Raw genomic sequence first — 26,318 nt, 5'->3', positions numbered from 1 at the left:
TATCTTAGCTAGCCAGCTTTCTATCTATTTGAGTTACTTCCGGGTTGAGTGAATACTGGCGCGTGAAGGCTGCCGCTACTCACCCACAGAAAAGCTTTTGAAAGGTGCTTAGAAATGAAATGTATTATTATTATTAACATTATTATTATTATTATTATTATTATTATAAAAACAAAAATGTAACAGAAACAAAAACATAACAAACACAAAACACTGAGCTACCTAAAAACTTTTTTTGTTGCTATCTTTGCATGCCTTTTGCTCTCTGTGCTCCTGTTCCATTCAATTATTTTGCAATTATTATTATTGTTATTATTATTATTATTATTATTATTATTATTTTATTTTTTTGCTGCCGGATTAACCAAAATTAATCCCCTCCTCCTGTTCCAAATGCAAAAATGCATTTGATGAATATCAGTGCTACACTTGTAATTTTTGGGGGGTGATTTGCCAACACCACCGGGTAAAGATTTTATTTTATGTTATTTTTGTTAAGTTTCAAGTCAAGTGTGAGACGTTCCGCTTTATCTGCTTGGCGACAAAAGGTTGCCCGCAATCGATAAGAAGCCAGAAAACAAAGTCAATGACCCCCTAATGCTTCCCTCGCTCATTTCTCTGCGTAAGAAAGGTACACGATCAAAGGCTGCTGCAAAACACACGAAAAGCATTGATTGACACTTCGAAATACGCCAGCAAAGTTTACCAAAGAGGTGATACTAATAGAATGCTGATAGTTTATTCAATGAGACTGTACATTTCAAGATGGCACGGCTTGGCTTGGTTTGTAGTGTTAAATCCAGCATACTGTCTAGAAAGCATATTAAAAAAATATCTCTATATATTTTTATCTACCATAAACAATGCTTGAAAAATGCAATCTTACATCCAATGTAAACCAAGACCCTTTACAATTACAAACAGACAACTGCCAACCAGGCAGAAGTTCCACATGGTATCGTCATTTTGTATTTTCATTCATATCTATATAAATAAATAAACAAACAAACAAAGCAATAAATAAATAATTTGAGAGAGAGAGAGAGAGATGCCACTTGAAAGCTTTCCAGCCTCTTGACCTTTGTGCCTTTTTTCCCCGTTCCAGTGGCACCTGTCCTCCGGGTGCACCCGGGCAGCCAAGCCAGGGAGCCGGGGGTCACCGCCAGCCTCCGGTGCCACGCCGAAGGCGTCCCCCGACCGCAACTCAACTGGCTCAAGAACGGATTGGACATCACGCACAAGCTATCCAAGCGACTCACCCTGCAAGGTAGGTAGCATTTAGCCCAGCATTTTACTTTGCTTTTAGCCTAGCATGTTAGCGACTATTTTTTGTTTTATTTCTATCTGACATTTTTCAACGGTTTTGAATGACATTTCGCTCATCTCATCTAGCTAAACCTGCTAAATTACCCGATTTAGCTAAAGTTCAACTATCCAAGCAACTCACCCTGCAAGGTAGCCTTTTGCTTGCATTTTAGTTTGGTTTTAGCCTAGCATGTTAGCTACAAATTTTTTTTGAATCTATGCCATTTTTTGACTTTAAATCGTGCAATTTTCAATGAAATTTAGCTCATCTAATCTAGCTAAGGCTGCTAAACTATCCAAGCAACTCACCCTGTGAGGTAGCATTTTGCTTGTATTTTAGTTTGGTTTTAGCCTAGCACGTTAGCTACAACAGTCGGTTTAATTTATGTAATTTAAGGAGGTTTTATTTTGTATTTATAACTGCCATTTTTCAACTTCAAATCATGCCATTTTCAATGACATTTAGCTAATCTAGCTAAAATACCCAATGTAGCTAAACTATCCAAGCAACTCACCCTGCAAGGTAGCATTTTGCTTGCCATTTTAGTTTGGTTTTAGCCTAGCACGTTAGCGACGACAGTGAGTTGAATTTATGTAATTTAAGGAGGTTTACTTTGTATTTATGACTGCTATTTATCAACTTTAAATTGTGCGATTTTCACAGAAATGTAGCCGGTCTTGCTAAACTGGTGTGTTTGTGTGTGTGCATCCAGCTAACGGCAGCGAGGTTCACATCAGCAACGTGCGCTTCGAGGACACCGGCGCTTACACCTGCGTCGCTAGAAATCAGGCGGGAGCTGACGAGGACATCTCCTCGCTCTTTGTGGAGGACTCCGCTCGCAAAACCCGTAAGTCAACATGGCGCCGTGCGTCCGTTCGAGATCTTAACAACAAAATAGTTTTCGGCGGAGGAACACCAAACCACACGGTCGAACAGCGCCACGGTGGCTGGCGGACTAGTTTTCCACACCCCCTCTGAGTGCAGGTGTGGTTTGTTATCAAGTGGAGTACTTTTGCTATTATGGGAGCAAAAAAGACCCCACCGCAGGCTCGTGATCAGTCAAAGAGGAACCGAAAGAAAATTGGTCGAACAGAAGAAAAACACAAACGAGGTGTGTGTTTGTGTTACTTAGCGTCCCAGTACCAGTATGCTAAGTCGACCATTGCTACGTGTGGCTAAGTGTGTTTCTGTGTTGTCTAAGCAACGTTTTCAGGCAATAGAAGAGGTTGAAAAACTTCTGTTGATTTGGATGAACAAAAAGCAGCTAGCAAGGGACAGTGTGAGTGAGGATATTATCACAGATAAATCACGGCAACTTCACTCGGATATCGTCAAGCGGCAACTACATCAACGACCATCACAAAGGTCAATAAAATGACAATCTAGCTAGCTATCTATTAGCTGTCTGGCTCGCTGGCTTGCTATCCAGCTGACTAGCTATTCACTATATGGCTATCTATCTATTAGCTAACTGGCAAGCTTTCTCTCTATTTAAGTTACTTCCGAGTTGAATGAACGCTGGCGCGTCGGGCTGCCACTGCTCACCCACAGAAAAATGTATCCTGTGACTGTAAAGTGACCTTGAGAGTTTTGAAAGGTGCTTCGAAATGAAATGTATTATTATTATTATTATTATGCAAATTTCCCCATTGCGGGACGAATAAAGGTATTCTGATTCTGATTCTGATTCTGATTCTGATTCTGATTATCGCAGAGAAAGCACGGCAACTTCACTGGGATATTATCAAGAGGCAACTACATCAACGACCATCACAAAGGTCAATAAAACCACTTTATTATACCGTACAGTTTATTTCTTTCATTACAATACAATAGCACATTTATTATACATTAAATAAAGTATATTTTGTGTAGTTTTAAGGATTATTTATTAGAAATGTATGTTTTATGTGGACCTGGGAACGGATTATTCTCATTTTAATGGTTTCTTATGGGAAATAAATGTTTGGCAGACTAACTTTTCTCCTTAGACACAATTTCTGGTAACCAATTAAGTTTGTGAGCTGAGGTATCACTGTATTCTGTGACTTACTCGCTATCTTAAAAATAGACTGTTTCATGAGGAAAGGAAAGCCGCCATTTGGCTGGTGGGCGAAAGACAGCGTCAGATGTTTGAAAGTGGTCTTATTTGAACCTTATTTACCTTACTTTTGGTGTCTTTAACAGTCTCGTTTTTAGCTGTGCATCTTTTGCTGTGTTTACACTTCTCTTAAAAAAAAAACATGGTTTCATTACCGGGGACATGACTGGCTGACTTTAAGGGCATCGTGAAGCCATAGCACATTCCTTCTCGTCAAAACGTCAGCACCGTCGGATGCCGGCGGGTCGTCGTCTGCTCTCACCACTGCTCTCAAATCCTCCCCATCAAACTTTATGACTCACAGTGAAGGTCCGTTAGATAAGAAATGACTTCAGCGGGAAAAAGAGAACATAGCGACGGCTTGGAAAAGCCAGTGGGCTGAAAAAAGTCGCGTGTTGTATCAACCCGCCCAAAGACTTTTTGACATTGTAATCACGAGCCTTTGTTACGTTGTACCGTTCGCAACGTGAAGAGCTTCGTTGCCGTCATGTCCGTAGTCGTCAAATGACCTTCAAGATAGCACCGAAAGAAATAACACAGATACCTCAGCTCACAAACATAATTGGTTCCCAGAAAGTGTGTGCAAAGTGAAACGTGTGTCTCCCGAACATTTATTTTCCATAAGAAAACATTAAAATGAGAATAATCCGTTCCCAAGTCCCCATAAAACATCATTCTCTACTAAATAAGCCTCAAAACTGCACAAAATAGATCTTATTTTATGTGTGTTAAATGTGCTATTGTATAGTAATTAAAGAAATAAATTGTACTGTACATAATAATAATAATAATAATAATTTATTTACAGTGATACCTCAGCTCACAAACATAATTGGTTCCCAGAAAGTGTGTGCAAAGTGAAACGTTTGTCTCCCGAACATTTATTTTCCATAAGAAACCATTAAAATGAGAATAATCCGTTCCCAGGTCCCCATAAAACATCATTTTCTACTAAATAAGCACACACAATATACCTTATTTTATGTATAATAAATGTGCTATGGTATTATAATGAAAGAATAAACTGTACTGTATAATAAAGTCATTTTATTGACCTTTGTGAAGGTCGTTGATGGCTTGATGGAATGGAGTGGCCGCTTTCATCAGCATTAAACACTAGATGAGGAACGTAGCCTTCTTCTTTCACCATCTTGAGGAATGATCCCTTTTAGGTGCTTTTTCTCTACCATAATTGTATCTAGTTCCTCATCAATTGTCTTCTGTTTAACTGGGTTGATAGCTTTTTGCATCAAGTGTACTACGATGGCTTGTGCGGGTTATTTGTGGGGCCCGATTGATGACATATTTTAACCTTGCAGTCTACACTCTGCCTTTGAACTATCAAAGTTGAAACGAGTCCAAATGTCACTGTTTTCTATCCACTTTGTCACTGTCTCTGTGTCGTCTGCACGTCTCTTGAATGTTTAAACCAACCCCCCTTACTGCTGCGTTCTTTATAAGCACTGAGTTCTGAGGTTGATGTACGGGCCTCTGGCACCGGCACAGCAGCCGCAGTCTTTCCAACCAATCGCATCAACATGGTGCTTCTACGACTCTGCTCTTTTTCTATTATGTTTCCATCTCCCGGCGAGCTCTCACATAAACGCCATTGTTCTTCCCGTCTTTCGTTTTGCCCATGACGCATCCGCCCCTTTTGTGACGCTTTTTAATGAGTAGAAAAAGATACGCAAGAGAGCACAGAAGGGGGACATACTTGACAATCTAGTTTTTTTTTTCTGGAAAGATTACGCCTGACCCTGCTGCTTTGTCTCTTTCTCAGCGCAAGAACGAGTGCAGCAGGAAAGATTAGCATCAGTGCCAATTGGCCCGCAAATTGGACGGCGCATCGGGAAAGTAAAAGACGGGAATGGGTTGACGGAGGAAATGGGCAGACAATAGGTAGAGAAGGTCGACATTAAGGACGTAGCGTCGATTTTGCAAATTCAGAACGTAGCTGCATCTCCTCCGGTTCTCATTCCGAAACATCTTTGCGCACACGTTTGGACATCGTAAAACCATCATAAAACTGCGAAGCCACCATTGGGAAAAATCATTAGCACCGCCCTAGCCACTCTCGAGGACGAGAACACTGCAAACAAGGGCGTGGAAAATCCTACTGGACCCTCCGCACCCTGCCCACCACCTTTTCTAGCCACTCCCCTCAGGCAGGTGCTACAGATCCGCGCGCACCAAATCCAGAAAACATTTAAACTGCTTCTTCATCCGTCGCCATGAACAGTGACCCAAATTCGGATTCAGACATTTTTGATCTTAGCTGGAAGTGAAGCCAAATTGCTTCAGATAAAGCAGCAATTGGTCAGATAGTGAAAAAGAGGCTCAGAATGGTTTCAAGCTGCCGCTTAGTTGAAGGTTAACCTCACTTTCTAGGTAGTGCAGTGTCAGAGTTATTCGGTCGGACACTGTGGACAAAGGCTCGAACACAAGAAGATTGTCTTTTACTGCCGCCAGGGGACGCAGCCATTCATGACCGATGCCCAACTTCTACAGCCGCCTGCCAAGTTATTTATTGAGAGTATATGCAAATTGAAGTGATACATTAGTAAAACATAGTCTTTTTGATTTGAATACCACGCCTCTGGACAGCCCAAGCACCGACAACTATAAAACAACAGAACGTAGACATTTTAATTGGTTGTCCTTTCCCTGAACCGATAGATTGTAGCCTGGCCAATGACCTCTTGATGTGAAGGAGTTTCCCAAGTCCTAAATTAGTCCATATGAAGGAGTTGACCAAGTACTAAATTACAGTCCACGGCTAGATCTCCTCCATGTAGATGACAGGTTAACAGGCTGTGTCTGTTCACCTCAGATTGACCCCAGGGTTCTCTGTGTTTCCATTATGGGCTAACTTTTAAATATGATAAACTTCTACTCTGTCTATTCCAATCATGCAGTTATGAAGAAAGAACATGTTTCTTCTTCTTTTCCTTTTGGCTTTACCCTTCGTGGGTGACCACAGCGAATCAGTTGCGTCCACCTAACCCTGTTTTGTGCATCCTTTTCTCTCACACCAGCGACCTTCATGTCCTCTTTTACAACATCCATAAACCTCCTCTATGGTCTTCCTCTCGGTCTCCTGCCTGTTCAAGACTCAAAGTTCAAGACTCAAAGTCCTTCTCCCAATATTTTCACTTTCTCTACCCTGGATATGTCCAAACCATCTCACTCTGACCTCTCTGGTTTTCTCTACAAAACCCTCTAACTTGAGTTGTCCCTTTGATATACTCTTTCCTGATCTTGGTCACTGCCAAAGAAAACGTCTGTAAAAGCTCTCAGTCGTACAAGAGTGGTCCATCGAGGAAAAGGTTTCTTCAGCCGTCATCTGTACTTCTTTCAAAGAAGTCTTCAGTTGTCATCTGAAGACTTCCATTAAAGAAGTACAGATGACGGCTGAAGAAACCTTTTCCTCGAACCCAAAGAAAACCTCTACATCTTTATCACCGCTACCGCCGTCCGTCTTGTCTTTTCTTCAGTGACCAAGAACAGGAACAAGGTTATCTTAGTATAATCAATCCATGAACTAAAACACAGTCAAATGACTCACCCTTTGAAGTAGTCTGACGGACACACTAACGATTGAGGTCGCAGTTCTCAAAGCATCGACCTATCCGAAGCACTCTAGCTCTGGTGTGACATCGCTATTGGTCATTAGCCACCTCCAAATGACTTTAATGAAAGAAAATAATCAAATAATGATCAGGTCTGCTGCCTTTCAGGACAGAAAGATGGGCCATTAATTCATAGTCATCAAGCATTAAAATTTCCTTAGGTTGAAAGATGATTCGGTCATGGGGGCGCGTGAGGTAAACCATATCAGGTCGCATAAGTAGAAAGGAAATGAGTAAGAATCTGTTTGGATTATTTCTTATATGTAATAACAATAACAATAACAATAATAACAACAATAATAATAATAATAATAGTTTAGTTCGCTGACGAAGCCTCTTGGATAGGAGGCGAAACGTCCGAAACCTTCAAATTTGTACAGATGACGGCTGAAGAAACCTAACGCCGAAAGATAAAAGCAGTGTACAATATTACAGGAGACTGTATCTGCACTGCATAACTACTGTCTTGAGTGTAGTCACACAGTAGATTGCTGTGCGAGTGTGTGTCATGCTGGCTGGCCAAAATTGTAGTACGCGTCGCCGGCTGATTGTGTGTTGCGGGGGATCTGGCAGTCGTGGTCGTAAGTACGGGTAGTCGTAACTCGTGCCGGTCGTAACTTGGATGTTGCCTGTACTTACTAATGGTAAATACTAATGTCCAGTACGGATGCGTTCGCTTGAATGTGTGTCTACAAGACTTTGTTTGGTGTTCAAACAACAACAAGCAAAGCATCTTGGCTAGGCTGCTGCTTTGACAACGTTTCAGTCTTAGACTAAATTACACCGTTGATTTAAGGCGATTCACAAAAGTGTAAACATATTGAAGAAAAACATCCAGATTTCCAAGCAGAAGACTCAATTATATGCTGCATTGGATAGCGGCAGCCGAGCGTTCCTCGAAAAGTCTCACACAAATGTGATGTTATTGATTTTGCCATTAAAATGTTCTTGTTCTCTTTTTCTCCCTGGCAGTGGCCAACATTCTGTGGCGGGAGGAAGGTACGTTCATTTAAGTGGCTTAAAGGACAACCGACAGCATTTTTTGGTTTCCTAACTGACATCAGAAAAAACGTTTGATAGCATCGAAAATGGCCAAAACACGCAGGCTGATATTCAATTCTGATATATCAATTGCTAAACACCAAGAAAAATGAGTTCAAGTGTCCCAAAACTACTTCAAAATGACCCCGGAAATGGCGAATTTCAGAAGGTCCCGCCCCCTTGTTCGTGACATCACGCCAGGACGTCTTGCCTTGCTCGAGAATCAAAACAATGGCTTCAGATTGGGAGAAGATGCGTTCTTGTTACTCATCCAGTTATGAATATGATTCAAATAGTTTTGAAGAGGAAAGCATAAATGTTTGCAATCGATGAAAGAAGTGCTTCCAGATCAATTCGAGCCATCTGGACTCCAATGTCGCGTCCCAGAAGAAGCACAAGATGGCACCCAAGCTTCGTTGGAAATGGGCTGATTTGTCTGCTGGGAATTTGTGTCAGCGAATATCAAATAGTTGTCTTGGTGCAACACACAACGATTCACCATCGCGTTATTTATGTGTTTTCCTTCTAATATGGCCATCAACACAAAGTTTTCAGACAAAAAAAGTACCCAAAATGCATTGTGTGTCGCTTTCTCGGTCAGGGGCGTTCCTTCAGTGACGTCACGTCAGGAATCGTCACCAACTCGAAAACAAGACTTCCTGAATATTCAGCGCCAGTCTTAAAACGTAAACTATAGCTATATGCTGTAGAATCGTTGTAAAATACGCTCAGTAGAATTCATTTCAAGTGATTTTACAAATTATGGACACAACTTGTCCATAGGCGTCGGTTGTCCTTTAATTGAATTCCTGTAATAGCGTTAGTGACAAGAAGGATTAAATGATTGCACGCTGGTTTATTTACTTGAGGGTGTATGTTCTTTGTTCTTTGTTCTTTGTTGTGGCAGGTCTTGGTATCGGAAACATGTTCTACGTCTTCTACCGGGACGGCATTAAAGTCATCCAACCGGTGGCTTGTGAGATACAGAGGCACATCAAGCCCAGTGAGAAGCTGCTGGCTCTTAAGGTCTTAAGAAACACATTCATCAACAAAATAAACACAAAGAAAAACAAACGGGGAAAATATAGGTCCAGAATCGACATATACAGTACAGTAGTGATACCTAAGCTTACAAACTTAAGTGGTTACCAGAAAATGAGTGGAAGGCGAAAAGTTAGTCTTCCAAACATTTATTTCCCATTAGAAACCATTAAAATGAGAATAATCTGTTCCCAGGTCACCATAAAACATCATTTTCTACTAAATAAGATTTAAAACTACACAAAATACTGTGATACCTTGGCGTACAAACTTAACTGGTTCCCAGAAAATGTGTATAAGGCAAAAAGTTAGTCTTCCAAACATTTGTTTCCCATAAGAAACAATTAAAATGAGAATAATCCGTTCCCAGGTCCCGATAAAACATCATTTTCTACTAAATAAGACTTAAACTCCACAAAGTCTACCTTATTTTATGTATAATAAATGTGCTATTGTATTGTAATTAAAGAAATAAACTGTACTATATAATCAAGTGGTTTTATTGACGTTTGTGATGGTCGTTGATGTAGGTGCCTCTTGATGATATCAGAGTGAAGTTTTTTCCTAACTGACATCAGAAAAACGTTGTCCAAAAGTGTCCAAAATCTGCAAAAAATTGAGCTGCGAATTGGCCATTTTCAGAAAGTCCCGCCTTCAGTTCGTGACGTCACGCCAAGACGTCTTGCCTTGCTGGAGAATCAAAACAATGGCTTACCGATTCAGAGAATATGCTTTATGTTACTCATCCAGTTATGAATATGATTCAAATAGTTCTGAAGAAGAAAGCATACATGTTTGCAATCGATTAAAGAATTTATTTATAGTCATTTTGAGGCATCAGGGGTGGTAAATGTCGCACCCGAGGGAGGCAGAAAATGGCGACCAAGCTCCTGTGAGGAATTAATCAGCCGGTTTCCACAGGCTGATAAAGTCCTTCCATGGAGCTTCGTCGCCCTCTTCCAGCGGCTATTTGGTGCAACACGAGGTTTTCCGACCCAACTCAAATACATTGATGTGATGGAAGGACTGCTACAATGTGTCTTTTTTTTGGTCAGGGGTGTTCCTTCAATGACGTCACGTACGGACTCGTCACCAACTCAAAAACAAGACTTCCTGAATATTCAGAGCGAGTCTTAAAACGTAAAACATAGCTATATGCGGTGGAATCTTTGTAAAATACGCTCAGTAGAAGTCATTGGAAGCCATTTTACAAATTATGGACACAACTTGTCCGGAGACGTCGGTTGTCCTTTAAGTACCAGTGTCGATTTATTGCAGTGCTCCAGAGGACATAAACGCTATCGGCCACTTCATAAGCGAGACAGGTTGGCATGCAGTCACCACACTGCCTCCGTCGTTATAAACACACACAAGATGTATAAATTCCAACATTCCAGGCGCCTTTTTATTTCATCCGTCCTGGCTAGCAGCGGCTCTATATCGCTCCGCAGAGTCCAGGATAGCGACGTCGGCCAGCTAGCCCCCAAAAAACTGCCAAGGAAATGGAAGCTGAACATCCGTTGGCACGTGCAGGCTTTGTTGTGTGGATTATGCGCTCGGAAAGGGGGAAAAAAATAAGTTGATACGATAACGGCAAGCTGCTTTTTTGTGTGTGTAGGAGGAAGTGTGTCCCGCATCTGAAGAAGACGAGCCGCAAAAGTGTGTATGGTCAGCGGCGGTCAACGTCAAGGACAAATTGATTTATGCTGCTCAGCCCACGTTGGATCGTTTGCTCATCGTGGATGTCCAATCGCAAAAAGCTGTCCAGGTAACTCAATTGATGATATTAACGCTCAATTAATAACATGGATCCATTTCACTAATGACACAGTTGGTAAGCAGTCAAACTCGATAAACCGATGCGTCATTTAGAAAACTTGGAAGTGGTTTGGGGGGGGGGGGGATGAATAATCACACACACCTGACTGACGACTGGCCTGATTGCTCTATTTGCCCTGGTATCACCTCATCAGCATAACTCATTCTATGTTGCCTAAGCACTCTGTCGTACGAACGATCCAAATTGAACCTCACACCACCATATCGGTTTAGTAAAGGATTTAGCTGTTTTATGAATAAAGCTTCTTTTACTCCCCTTTCAAACTGTCTATTTATTATATATTAACATTATATTTTAACATATGTTACGACAAAAATGTTCGTATGTACCGTTGTTCGTAACTTGAATGTTCGCAAGTAGGGTATGTATCTTATATATTATCTATACAGGTAACATCCGACTTACGGCCTAGTTCCGTTCTGACCAAACGGCCGTAAATCGAAATGGTCATAAGTTGAAATCCATTCAATGTATGATTAAGGCTTATATACAGTATGTTTAAGGTTTTTAAATAATAATAATAATAACACATTTCATTTGTAAGCCCATTTCAAAACTTTCAAGGTCACTTTACAGTCACAGGATAAGTTTTTTTTGACGATGAGCAGCTGCAGCCACAACACGCGCCAGCGTTTACTCAACCCGGAAGTAACTCAAATAGATAGAAAGCTAGCTAACTACCGTATAGATAGCTATTAGCTATCGAATAAACAGAAATTAGCTAGCGAATACATAGCTAATACCTTGCGAATAGATAGCTAATACCTAGCGAAAAGATAGCTAATACAACGGAGCTTGTGCGGCATCTTGTGCATTTTCTGGACGCTACATTGGAGTCCAGACCGCTCGAATTGATGCGGAAGGACTCCTTTAATCGATTGCAAACATTGATGCTTTCCTCTTCAGAACTATTTGAATCCTATTCATAACTGGATGAGTAACAAGAAAGCATTGTCTCCCAATCTGAACTCTCTGAAGCCATTGTTTTGATTCTGGAGCAAGGCAGTTTGTGACGGAGTATCCTGGCGTGATGTCACGAACAAGGGGGCGGGACTTTCTGAAACTCGCCATTTCCTGGGTCATTTGGAAGTAGTTTTGGGACACTTGAAGTCATTTTTCTTGGTGTTTTGCATTTGACTAAAAATATCAGCCTGTGTTTTGGCTATTTTAGATGCTATAAAACGTTTTTTTCCCCCCCAAAAAAATGGTGTCGGTTGTCCTTTAATGAACAGCTGCTAATATAACGTAGCGCAGCTCAAACCCCAGGAGGCCCGAATAAATGAGCTGCTGACAGTTTTGGGAGAAGCTCAGCCCTGCTTAGTGGCGGCTTCTTGGCTCTTCCCCCCCTCCCCCCACGAGACCCGGCGAAGCGTAAACAGCCATCTGCAAAAAGGGGGGAGACGGGGACGGGGGAGACGGGGGACGGATGTGAGACAAACCCAGGAACGCCAGCGACATACATCACTGCACTCACAGCCACACACACACACACACACACACAATTTAGGATGTTGCCACGTTGAGTGGCAGACACGCGAAATAAAATCAAAGCAAAACGGTGTAGTGAATTCATTCACTGCCATTCGCGACTGTGTTTAATTTTTTTTTTAATGCTTGGGTGCCGATAAAGCGCTGGTCAGACCTCTGGCAATGTTTCCCCACCCACAAGGTTGCATTTGCCCTTTTTTTCCATGTTAGCGCTTTGTTCCAGCTTCAGCTGTTGGTAAAGCGCTGTATAAACCAATATGGATGTATTTCATTGTATTTTTTGGACATCCCGCATTTCAAGCTCAGATAACTCCAGGCCCATATCATTTAGGAATTAACTCTTTTTTAATGCTGCATTCAATGATATGATTATTAAAACATTTTTTCATGACTATCATGTCAAACCCAAAAAAGAAGCAATATGGATTTATTGCATTGTATTTTGTACATCCGTCCCCATTTCATGCTCAGATAACTCCAGACCCATATCATTTAGGAATTAACTATGAACAAAGAGAATCTAAGGTTTCTTATGTTGCATTGAATATGTATGTAGTCCTAAAACTCAATATTCTCTTGGTCCGGGAATTCAAGTGACAATGACAACAACCCTGGCACTGGAGTGGACCCATTTTTGCACATCGTCTGGCAGTTCATGGGCCCTGAAATGCTTGCAACTTCTCTGTCTCCCTGCATCCCTCCTGCAGTCAAAGGCTATCGTTTGCGCAACATATGCTAACATAGCTGAAGATGCTGTCCATTGAAGTAAAATAATTGTGTGTTGCAGACTGTGAAAACGGATCCATATCCCGTCAAGCTCCATTATGACAAGTCTCGTGACCAGTTATGGATCCTCAGCTGGGGGGACAGGCTCAAGAGTTTTCCTACCCTGCAGGTCAGCCAAAAGGAAAATCCTCCATTTTCAATTTTACCTTTAATGTGAATGAAGGAATTTGGTCATTTGGATCAGGGATTAAGCGGATTAAGAGACGATGTTTGTGTGATGTGTGTCATTTTGTAATGTCCTTCCCTTCAAAATAAAAGTGAGGGTGGTGGTGTTTGCTGCAAATGGCTCCTTCTCTCATAAAACTAACAAAAAAAAACTTTTCGACATTCTTGGACGAAAGCGATGGAGATTATGAATATATGATGGATCCAGTGGTGGGATTTCAGGGCCTGCAAGGCCTTCTCCGCTGGCCTAAAAATATCTGAATCAACGACTAATGTCAATTATATTTGTCCATGAATTCTTACGAAATAATTCCAAGGCCTTCTTTGCTGGCCTAAAAATATCTGAATCACACACTAAGCGATGGAGAGTATAAATATATGCTGGATCCAGTGGTGGGATTTCAGGGCCTGCAAGTCCTTCTCTGCTGGCCTAAAAATATCTGAATCACGGACTAATGTCAATTACATTTTGTTCATAATTCCCAGGCCTTCTCCGCTGCCCTAAAAGTATCTGAATCATAGAATAATGTGAATAATATTTAACCATAAATTCTTATTAAATAATTCCAAGGCCTTCTCTGCTGGCCTAAAAATATCTGAATCACTGACTAATATGGATTATATGTTGTCGCTAAAAAATCAATGACAATGAAACTGTTGCTTTAACCAATCAGATTTTGAGTTGGCAAACCAAGGCCTGCTAGAAGTCGCTGGCAACATCGGACTTTTCGCAAATTATAAGTGGCTAGTCATAGTATCACTAGCTGCTTATACTGGCAATAGCTAGCGCACTGTATCTGTCGCGAGCTGCATAAGCAAATATATTGTGTCAATTTAATATCGGTTTTGTCAACCCACAATGGCTGAAGGAGAGAGCCATTTTCAAGACGGACTTTTCAACAATAGATGGACATCATCAAGAAATGCAAATAATATTGCAATTTTATGCAATTATCACGAATCCACACGTTCATACTCAAAATTCAAACAGTTTAATGCAAGGGTGTCAAAGTCATTTTTTTGCCGCGTGCCACATAGTAGTTACGGTTTCCTCTCAAGGGCCATTATGAATTTGGGGAGGCCATTAGAATGTTTCATCCCTTCTCCATATTATATATAGAGCGCACAACATAATAAATAAATACATAGTTTTTGAATTTGAAGTAAAAAAATAATGACCGTTATTGTGGTTTACATATATACATACATATACATTTATATACATAATTTGAACTTTTTTAGTTCGGACTTTAGCAAACATCAAGAAACTTGACATGCTTGATTCGCTATCGCGGGCCAAATAAAATGATCTGCTAGGCCAGATCTGGCCCCCGGGCCTTGACTTTGACACCTGTCTTTTAATGACAGTATTTCTGCAATTTCTTCAAGTCACCAGTTATATTCTGGCCAACGGCACCCTCTAGTGGACGGGTTGTAATATCACACCACATTCACGGCTGATTGATTCAGACATAGCACTAGTGAAGGCCTAGGAGTGGCACGCATAGTGTGTATGTGTGTTTCGTGAGAGCCTGCTCAATTACAGTCATATGTTATTCATAAGCCTTTTTTTAAAATAATGAAATTAAAACTAAAAAAAAATTAGACAAGCCTCCTCTTAAAGGTGTGAAATGTCCCTCCAGGTGATCGGTGAAGCGAGTGTGCGGGTATCTCAGCACACGCTGCACACGCAGCCTGTGGGCGGACGTTTCGATCGGGCAGACGACTTTTTCATCCCTTCCACCAACCTGATCGTGGATGGCGTCAGGTACGTGATTGCACATCATCCACGCACGTCTCACTTTGGTCCGAATGCTGATTGGCTTTCTTTGCTGCCTTCTGGAACTGATTGGCTTTTAGCAGCTTGCCCGTCAAGCCGAGAGCAGGCAGGTAGGCGGTGTAATTACGTTGCCGGGCATCCAGCGCCGAGAATACAGGCAGACGAGGTCTTATTTTCTGTGCTGCATGAGTATGTTTTGATTTTGGACCAAGCGCTGACACAAATAGTGAAAACACAAACTGACCTCGTCCACCAAAAAAGAAAAATATCACGATTGTTTTCAAATCTTCATACAACATCAGCATTAAAAAAAAAATCAACGTTTTTTGGATAATTTGTTTTGGGAACAGATTCACCATTAGTATGGCTCCATGCACATGTTGCAAACATTCATTCTCCTCCAACAAATGGTGACCCCGACGTGATATCAGACTGAGGCATAACTCATCCTATGTTGCCTAAGCAGTCTGTTGTACGAACGATCCAAATTGAACCGCACCCCACCATATCGGTTTAGTGAAGGATTTAGCTGTTTTATGAAAATAGCTTCTTTTACTCCCCTTTCAAACCATCTATGTTCTTTCGCTAAGATTTTAACCTCCAGGGCAAATAGGGCAATCAGGCCAGTCGTCAGTCAGGACAATAGAAGCAATCAGTGGAGCCGCAGGGAGTAGTCCTCTGCTCCCCCCAGCCTGAGAGCAGGGACCTAATATATATATATAGCGCCGAAACTACCACTAAGACTTTAGTTTGCTGACGAAGCTTATTGGATAAGAAGCGAAACGTCCGACACCTTCAAATTTGTACAGATGACGGCTGAAGAAACCTTTTCATCCACTGACATTTTAGGATACTACAGATTGTTTTTGACAATTTTACATTTGTCGGGTGTCAGTGACTTTGCTCAACATGCACACTGTGTCTTGGGTGAATGGACACGTCACCGCGTCTGCGACGTCGACGCGCATCAGCTACTTTTCTGTCCGTCTGAGAAATCGAAAGGCTTCCCTTTTGGTTTTGACATGATAGTAATGAAAAAAATGTTTGGACCGAACAGCAATTTGGAAGTCTTGACATTTTGGTCAGATTTTTCCATACAGCGCCTCCGTTCGACCTCATTCGCTGACAGACGATGTGCAAAAAATGTGTCCACTCCAGTGCCAGGGTTTTTGTCATCGTCACTTGAATTCCACAACCCACAGAATACAGTGATACATCAGCTTACGAACTTAATTGGTTCCCAGAAAGTGAGTGTAGGGTGAAAAGTGTGTCTTCCAAACATTAATTTCCCATAGGAAACCAGTAACATGAGAATAATCAGTTTCCAGGTCCCCTTAAAACATAATTTTCTACTAGATAAACATTAAAACCACAGACAATATACCTTATTTTATATATAATAAATATGCTACTGTATTGTAATTACAGAAATAAACTGTACTGTATAATGAAGTCATTTTATTGACCTTTGTGATGGTCGTTGATAGCTTGATGGAATGGAGTGGCCATCTTGAGGAATGATTTCTTGTAAGCTTTGGCAGCTTTATCGTCAGAACTAGCTGCCTCACCATGACGAATGACACTATAAATCCTTGTACGACACTGAAAGACATCATCAAGAGGCAACTACCTCTTGATGATATGTGCTATTGTATTGTAATGAAAGAAATAAATTGTACTATATAATAAAGTTGTTTTATTGACCTTTGTGATGGTCGTTGATGTAGTTGCCTCTTGATGATATCCGAGTGAAGTTGCTGTGCTTTCTCGCCGATAATACCCTCACTCACACTGTCCCCTGCTCGCTGTTATTTTTTAATCCAAATCAACAGAAGTTGTTCGACCCCTACTATTGCCTGAGACTGTTGCTTAGACAACACAGAGACACCCTTAGCCACACGTAGCAATGGTCGACTTAGCATATTTCTACTGGGACGCTAAGTCACGCAAACGCACACCTCATTTGTGTTTTTGATAATCTCCCTCTGCTGGACCGTAATGTTCTTTTTTTGTCCTCTTTGGCTTAACACTAGCCTGCGGTGGTCCCCAAAAAGCAAAAGTACTCCACTCGATAACAAACCACGTCTGCACTCTGTGCAGTAAAGAAAGTGGGTGTGGAAATCTAGTCTGCGCTGTTCGACCGTGTGGTTTGGTGTTCTTCCGCCGAAAACTAGTCCGCCAGCCATTGTGGCTACATGTGTTTCCCGAAAACTAGTTTGTATGCCAAGACTATATTCTCGCAAATGTAATGTTCGTAAGGCAAAAAGTCCGCTTAGCTAAAGCGTTCATAACCCAATGTATCACTGTATTGAGTTTTAGGACTACATAAACGTTCAATGCAGCGTAAGAAGCCGTAGAATCTCTTTTTTCCTCAGAAGAAAAGAGTTAAGTCCTAAGTTATATGGTTCTGGCGTTATCTGAGCTTGAAATGAGGGCGGCTGTACGAAATCATGTGTATATAAATACGTATCATGTGTATTTAAATACGTCTTAGGTAGACGGAGGCTCTGTGTGTATGTGTGTGTCTTGTGGATTTAAAGAGTTATAGTCTTGTGGAATATAAGTGGAGCTGAAAAAAAATGTAGCTGTTTTTTATGCGTCTCAGGGGGCTGCCATTTTGCCTTGTAGTGCCACTGGCTGTTGACTGAAAATAACATCACAGTACCTCGGGACTCAAATTGCTAAGGTCACATTAGCATCCATCCATTCGCTTTATCCTCAGTAAGGTCGGGTGGGGTGCTGGAACCTATCTCTAATGTCTTCAGGCATTAGTCGGGGGACACCCTGAACCTCGCGTCTGCATCTGCTAATAGATAGCTAGCTAGATAGGTAGCCAGCCAGCTCGACAGCTAATACATTGCTTAAAAATAGCAAATAGATAGCAAATAGACAGCTTGGTAGCTAGCTAGATAACTGAGATTGAATGGAATTTACAAGCAAAATCTATATATTTTAGATGTCATCATTCCTTTCAATGTCTGTCTTCAGTGGAGAAATTGACATTTCACAGCAGCAAAGTTCATCTTAGCTTTCAACGTTCTCATATTAAAATACAGAGCAAAAATGTTTTCTCAATTTGACACAGCTGAAAAAGCCAATTTCACGACTGTAATTAAATAAATATTTAAATAAATACATAGATAAATACATATATATAGATATCTAGCTAGCTAGTGCTACAAAAGCTAGCTAAAAAGATCTCTAGCTAGCTATATTGTCTAGCTGGCTAGCTATCTGGCGAACTATATAGCTATCGAGCTCGCTGGCTGGCTATCTAGTTCGATGGCTATTGGCTATCTATTAGCCGGCACGTGTGGCTGCCGCTACTCACCCACAGAAAAGCTTATCTTGTGACTGTAAAGAAGACCTTGAGAGTTTTGAAAGGGCGCTTAGAAATGAAATGTATAATAATAATAATAATAATAATATTATTATTATTATTATTATTATTATTATTATTATTATTATTAATATGCTTTCTGTGTGTGTCCTGCCAGCGATGTCGAAACGCGATCCAAAGATGACAAATGACGTGAAAATGGACACGCCTGTCAGTCGCTTTTTGGTCAGAAGGTTTTATCTTCTAATGGAACATCTGAGCAAATGTTTGGGTTTGTTTTGGGAGGTTTTCCTGGATTGCATCATAGACCAGTCACAGAAAAAAGTGGCTTTATTTTCTTCAGCATTGTTCTCAAAAGTCAAAGCACCCCATTTTCTTCTTCATATTATTCACTGACTTGAATGGCATCCAGAAAATTGGCCTTAATCCGCAAAGTCTGGAGACTTTAGAGCCTTCTAACGGGCCGAGAGAAGATCAAAACGTGCTGAGTTCTGTCATCTTTTTGGGGAAAACCTTCAATAATAATAATAATAATAATAATAATAATAACCCATTTCATTTCTAGGCGCCTTTCAAAACTCTCACGGTCACTTTACAGTCACAGGATACGTTTTTCTGTGGGTGAGCAGCGGCAGCTGCACGTGCCGGCGTTCACTCAACCCGGAGGTAACTCAAATAGGCAGAAAGGTAGCTAGATAACTAATAGATAGCTGGCCAGCCAGCTAGATTGCTAGAAAGCTAGATAGCTAGCCAGCCAGCTAGACAGCTAGATATCTGATAGCTAGATAGCTAATACATAGCCAGCTAGATAGCTAATAGATAATGAGCTAGATAGCTAGCCAGCCACCTAGATAGCTAATAGATATCCAGCTACATAACTAATAGATCACGAGCTAGATAGCTAGCCAGCCACCTAGATAGCTAGTAGATAGCTAATAGATAACGAGCTAGATAACTAGCCAGCCACCTAGATAGCAACTAGATAGACAGCTATATAGCTAATAGATAACGAGCTAGATAGCTAGCCAGCCACTTCGATAGCTAATAGATAACCAGCTAGATAGTTAATAGATAACGAGCTAGATAGCCATTCAGCCACTACAGAAAGTGCTTCAGAATGACTATCTGTCTTTTTGTTGTCATATTATTTGTTATTTTAACTTCAAGATGGTACCACGAGAGTGACTGCCTTTACAGCAGCTCCTGTGTTTTGTTTTTCTAATTCTTCTTTTCATTTCCTCTTCCTTTCATAACGTTGCTCCTGCGAAATGTCATTATTATTATTATTATTATTATTATTTATTATTTGCTAGCTATTTTCTATCTGGCTAGCTATTTGATATCTATCTATCTAGCTATTCACTACCTAACTGACTGGCTATCTATCTAGGTATCTGTTGGCTATCGATTAGCCAGCTAGCTAGCTTTCTATCTATTTGAGTTGCTTCCGCGTGTGGCTGCCGCTGCTCACCCGCAGAAAAACTGATCCTGTGACTGTAAAGTGACCTTGAGAATTTTGAAAGGCGCTTAGAAATGAAATGTATTATTCTTATTAAAATGAAAATGTGTGTGGGCTAAGCTTCCGGTTGTGTTGTCATTTTTGACCTGAACCAAATATGGTTGTGGTGTGCACACCCACGATTGATGACTTTTCACCCCGTAACAAAGCGGCGACTTGTTCAGCCGTCGTAGATTCACTGGTCGCAGAAGAAAAAGCGTCCCGATTAGCTATCGATTGAATGTTTTGTGTTGCCTCTCAGATTCGGCCTCATCTTTCAGCGAAATGAGCCTGTCCTGCACAAGATGGACTTGGAGACCTTGTCCTACGTGAAGAACATCAGCCTACGGGACTTGGACTGCATCCCCAAGGCGGCGGCTTACACCCACTTGGGCGGCTACTACTTTATCAATTGCCGGCCGGATTCCACGGGCGCCACTCGGCCTCAGATCATCGTGGACGGCGTGACGGACGGCGTGGTGGGCCAGAACCGCGACGTGACCGGAACGCCCCACGTCTCGCCCGACGGTCGCTACCTGGTGACCGTGGACGACGGTGACGGTCTCATGCGTATCCAGACGATCTCAGAGCGTGGTCAGATCGGGGAACCCTTTGACATCCACACCAACCTCCATATCTCCGATCTGGCTTTCCAGCGTTCCTTCACCGAGGCCCACCAGTACAACGTGTTCGGAAGCTCCGGGCGCCAGACCGACGTGTTGTTCGTGGAGCTGCGCAGCGGTAAGGTGAAGATGATCAAGAGCTTGAAAGAGGCCATCGAGGCGTTTGAATGGCCGTGGAGCGCCGGGAACCGGGCGCTGGTGGGCGGTGGTACCTTCGGGAAGTACCTCATGACCCCTTCTCGGGAGTCCCTGTTCATCCTGGACGGGCGGCTCAACAAGCTGAATTGCGAGATCACGGACGTGGTCCAAGGCAATGTGTTGGTTTGGGTCGGGGAGTCTTAGTCCACTTCCGCTATCCCTCCAGTGAATTTTGTGGCACAGGAACGGAGAATTTGAATTGACCATGTCGTGGTTCCACGTCAAGATAAATCTAAAAGTTCTTCAAGTCCCTGAATTATACTTCACTGGTCAACAAGTTTTTCAAATCTACCCTTACGTTTGTAGAAGCTCTCAGTCGTACGGGAGTGGTCCATCGATGAAAAGGTTTCTTCAGCCGTCATCTGTATTTCAGATGTTTCGCTCCTCATCCAAAAAGCTTCATCAGCGAACTAAAGTTGTGCTGGTAGTTCTGCTCCGATATATATCTCTAATATAGCTTTGATAGGTCCCACCTCTGAGGTTGGGGGTTAGCAGTGGGCTACTCCCTGAAGCTAATCTGATTACAGTGATACCTCAGTTTACAAACGCTTTAGTTCACGAACTTTTCGCCTTACGAACATTAAATTTGTGAGAATATAATCTTGGCATACAAACTAGTTTTCGGCAGACGAACCAAACCACACAGCACCACGGTGGCTGGCGGACTAGTTTTCGGCGGAAGAACACCAAACCACACGGTCGAACAGCGCCACGGTGGTTGATGGACTAATTTTCATCACCCCTTTCTTTGAGTGCATACATGGTTTGTTATCAAGTGGAGTACTTTTGCTATGATGGGACTGAAAAAGACCCCACCACAGGCTAGTGTTAAGCCGAAGAAGACACAAAAGACGATCGAGCAGAAGGAGATCATCATTTGTGTGATTTAGCGCCCCAGTACCAGTATGCTAAGTTGACCATTGCTACGTGTGGCTAAGGATGTTTCTGTGCTGTCTAAGCAACGGTCTCAGGCAATAGAAGAGGTTGAAAAACTTGAGTTGATTTGGATGAACGAAAAGCAGCTCGCAGAGGACAGTGTGAGTGAGGGTATTCTCGTCGAGAAAGCATGGCAACTTCACTTGGATATCAAGAGGGAACTACATCAATGACCATCACAAGGCTAAATAAAACAACTTTATTATATTGTACAGTTTATTTCTTTCATTACAATACAATAGCACATTTGTTATACATAAAATAAGGTATATTTTGTGCAGTTTTAAGGCTTATTTAGTAGAAAATGATGTTTTATGGTGACCTAGGAACGGATTATTCTCATTTTAATGGTTTCTTGTGGGAAATTAATGTTTGGAAGACTGATTTTTCTTCTGACACACACTTTCTGGGAACCAATTACATTCGTAAGCTGAGGTATCACTGTACACAAACTGAACAAAGAAGTACAGATGACGGCTGAAGAAATCTTTTCATCGATAAACAACATTTGGCAAACTTTGATTCTGTTTTTCTTATTTTATTTTTTGGTTTCCGCCTAAAGCGGGGAAATCCAAACTCGATCCTGATGCTTTAAGAAGGGCAAAAGAAAAGATCAATGACTTCAAAGATTGATACTTGAGGATGAAGTCGGTAGCTGTCTGTATGAAATATTACAATCTTGGACCAAACAAAAAGAAAACGGAGGGAAATTAATCACTAATCTCATCGGGTGCATCCTAGTCTAGTCTAGAGTGTGATAGAGTTGCATTTCATCGCTAGGCCTTCAGTAGTGCTATGTCGGAATCAATCCAGACTGAAAAATGTGTGGTGTGATTTATGACGAGTCCACTAGAGGCTACCGTTAGCCTGGAAATAATTGACCGACCTTTCATAACGATGTCCATTTTTTCTTGAAAAGTCCGTCTTGAAAATGGCTTTAACGGTAAATCTGCAACCAAATCCATTTCTGCTCCTCCTTCGGCCATTGTGGCTTGACAAAATTGCTATTAAATCAACACAAAAATATATATTTGCTCATGCGGGCTCGCTACTGATCCAGTGTGCTAGCTCTGGCCAGTATGCGCTTATCACTAGCTGCTAGTGATACCATGATTGGCTAGTCACTAGCCAATCATGCGTTTAGCCAATCATAATTTGCGAAAACTCGTTTCCAGCGCCTTCCTGCAGGCCTTGGGTTGCTAACTTGAACTCTGATTGGTTAAAGTAACAGTTTGATTGACACTTATTCGATGTTCCAGGGCCTGCAGAACTGATTTTGAAGGCGTCCAGGTCGATTTCTGACCCTGGTAACAAATGATGGCTAAAAATGTGATTGGTTAAAATCTTAAATACAAAAACAGAGAAAAGTACTGAAAGGAAGCTGAAATTCAGTTTGGAATTTTTTTCACTCATTTACTGCGAGACGTGCAAAATAAATAAATAAATAATAATAATACATACATACATACATACATACATACATACACACATAATAATAATACATACAATACATTTCATTTATAAGCGCATTTCAAAATTCTCAACGTCACTTCACAGTTACAAGATACGTTTTTCTGTGGGTGAGCAGCGGTAGCCACACGCGCCAGCGTTCACTCAACCCAGAAGTAACTCAAATAGATCGAAAGCTAGCTAGATAGCTATCTAAAATGTGTCCACTGGAGTGCCAGGGTTTTTGTCATTGTCACTTGAATTCCAGGACCCACAGAATATTGCATTTTAGGACTACATAAGCATTCACTGCAATGTAAGAAACCTTACACTCTCTTCTTTCATCCAAAAAAACAGTTAGTTCCTAAATGATATGGGTCTGGAGTTATCAGAGCTTGAAATGGGGGCTGCTGTACAAAATACAATACATACATTGATTTATATAGCGCTTTAACAACAGCTGAAGCTGGACAAAGTGTGAACATAGAAAAATAAGAGAAATGTTGCCCTCTTGTGGAAGGGAAAATATTGCTAGAGGTCTGGCCAGCGCTTTTTCAGCACCTGAGCATGAGAAAAAAAATCGGGAATGCTGCTCTACGTCATAATACATTTGTGAATGGCAGTGAATGAGTTAAAATCAATGTATGGACAAAATTTAAATAATTATTCTGTGATTCAGATATTTTTAGGCCAGCAGAGAAGGCCTTGGAATTATTTCGTAAGAATTCATGGACAAAATAAAATTCACATTAGTCGTTGATTCAGATATTTTTTGGCCAGCGGAGAAGGCTTTGCAGGCCCACCACTGGCTTTCTTGTGATACATTGTGTGCAAGACGATGACAGTGAACACTTTCTATGCATTAACAGTCCCAACGAAAACCGCGTCTAGAAAAATTCACAATGACATTTTCACCTGTAAATTCTATCGAAAATCTGTTTTTCCTGTCGCATTATTGTCACGCCTCACTCTGACTTTTTTTCCTGCCCGATTGGTCTTTGTTCTTTTAAAGGACATCCGACACCTACGGACAAGTTACGTCCATAATTTGTAAAATCACTTCATATAGCTATATTGTACGTTTTAAGACTCGCGCTGAATATTCAGGAGGTCTTGTTTTCCAGTTGATGACGATGCCTGACGTGACGTCACGGAGGGAACGCCCCTGACAAAGAAAGCGACACACAATGCATTTTGGGTACTTTTTTTTCGTCTGAAAACACCGTGTTGATGAAATTAGAAGGAAACCTACATAAATAACGTGATGGTGAATCATTGTGTGTTGCACCAAGACTACTATTTGATACGAGTTGACACAAATTCCCAGCAGACAAATCAGCCCATTTCCAACGGAGCTTATGCGCCGTCTTGTGCATTTTCTGGGCTGCTACATTGGAGTCCAGATGCCCCAAAACGAGACGGAAGGACTTCTTTCATTAATGGCAAACATTTATGCTTTCCTCTTCAGAACTATTTGAATCGTATTCATAACTGGATGAGTAACAAGAAAGCATTTTCTCCCAATCTGAACTCTCTGAAGCCATTGTTTTGATTCTGGAGCAAGGCAGTGTGTGACCAATAGTGACATCACGAACAAGGGGGCGGGACTTTCTGAATATCCCGTTATGAGCTCATTTTGTGGCAGTTTTGGCACACTTTAAACTCATTTTTCTTGGTGTTTTGCATTTGACTCAAAATATCAGCCTGCGTGTTTTGGGCATTTTAGATGCTATCAAACATTTTTCCGATGTCAGTTAGGAAACAAAAAAATGGCGTGGGTTGTCCTTTAAAGTCCCCGAACGGCTGATTCAGTTCGTTTCATGTCCACGGTTGTCATGTTTTGTATGTCCGAGCGTGTATCCTTTAGTTCGATGACCGATTGTGATATTTATATGTAAATATATCTCCAAAATAAAAAAAAAAACAACAACACTTGTCCTATTTTCCCTCCTCAACAATAAAATCCATACAAAGGAAGCCATGTGTAATATCTCCTCTTTCGGTTACGACCACACTCTTCTCTTCGCTTACGCCAGGCGATCAATTTAACGCTAGCCGCTTATCATGGCTAACAACACGCGTGTTGTTAGCCATTGGCGGTGATGAATGGCAGAGATGCTATTTTATGTAGCGTGTGATTGTCCCAAGAGAGATTATGATGACTTGAAATTGAAAGAATTCACAATGCATCACTGACTGACATTAAATAGTGACGCTATTGCTAACGTGTTGTAGAAAAATGACAAATAAGTTATCCCGATGCAAGATGTTTCAAAATATTAATAATGGATTTTAGATGTTAACGATTTTTTTTTTCATCTTTTTTCAGAATCAGAAGCATCTTTATTGGCCAAGACAAGGAATTTGTCTCCGGTAGAACACGCTGCACTAGTATCTTCATTAAAAAAAATTGCAAAGAGGTGCGATACAGGTAATATCCGAGTTACGACCGGGTTCTGTTCCGACAAAACGGTTGTAAGTCAAACGGTCGTAAGTCGAAATCCGGTAAGTCGGTAAGTATAACATTTATTAATGAACTGTCCAGTAAACAATTTTGTATACAATTCAGGTACAGTCATAAAAATCGATAATACAAAATTAAAAAATGATAACAATGGCACTAAAAGATATCACATTTATAAATGAAGTGTAAACAGTTTGGCTACCTTTCTATCTTTTTGAGTTACTTCCGGGTTGAGTGAACGCTGGCGCGTGTGGCTGCCGCTGCTCCCCCACAGAAAAACATATTAGCTATGTAGCTAGCTAGCTATTAGCTGTCTAGCTATTTATTATCTAGCTAGCTAGCTTTCTATCTTTTTGAGTTACCTCCGGGTTAAGTGAACGCTGGCGTGTGTGGCTGCCGCTGCTCACCCACAGAAAAACTGTGACTATAAAGTGACCTTGAGAGTTTTGAAAGGCGCTAAGAAATGAAATGAATTATTATTATTATTAGCTTTCTATCAGCTAATTTAGCTAGCTAGCTATTTGAGTAAGGAAACACATTAGCTATCTAGCTAGCTAGCCATCTATTAGCTAGCTTTCTATGTATATGAGTTACTTCCGGGTTTAGTGATTATTAGCTAACTCTAGGTTTCTA

The 26,318-nt window shown here is 41.2% G+C and overlaps 1 protein-coding gene across 4 annotated transcripts in view; it reads left to right on the top strand.

Moving 5' to 3' along the window:
• fstl5 (follistatin like 5) overlaps window positions 1–25,192 on the top strand; it is a 76,342-nt gene extending 51,150 nt beyond the window's left edge. For 2 of the 4 annotated variants that reach the window (XM_088991221.1, XM_088991222.1), the window contains exons 9-16: window positions 1,106–1,267; window positions 2,019–2,153; window positions 8,009–8,035; window positions 8,985–9,103; window positions 10,737–10,886; window positions 13,234–13,341; window positions 15,041–15,165; window positions 20,278–25,192. In XM_088991221.1, coding sequence (XP_088847347.1) covers window positions 1,106–1,267; window positions 2,019–2,153; window positions 8,009–8,035; window positions 8,985–9,103; window positions 10,737–10,886; window positions 13,234–13,341; window positions 15,041–15,165; window positions 20,278–20,980 — 1,529 coding nt within the window. In that variant the 3' untranslated portion in view covers window positions 20,981–25,192. The remainder of the gene's footprint in view (window positions 1–1,105; window positions 1,268–2,018; window positions 2,154–8,008; window positions 8,036–8,984; window positions 9,104–10,736; window positions 10,887–13,233; window positions 13,342–15,040; window positions 15,166–20,277) is intronic. The other 2 variants (XM_088991220.1, XM_088991219.1) reach the window with 1 other exon arrangement.
• Window positions 25,193–26,318: the final 1,126 nt, after the last annotated feature.

This window comes from Hippocampus bargibanti, linkage group LG02, assembly GCF_051943395.1.
Source record: "Hippocampus bargibanti isolate YZ-2025 linkage group LG02, ASM5194339v1, whole genome shotgun sequence".
Classification (NCBI taxonomy): Eukaryota; Metazoa; Chordata; class Actinopteri; order Syngnathiformes; family Syngnathidae; genus Hippocampus; species Hippocampus bargibanti.
Note: the sequence above shows the minus strand (reverse complement) of the source record. Positions and strands in the feature narration are given on the sequence as shown.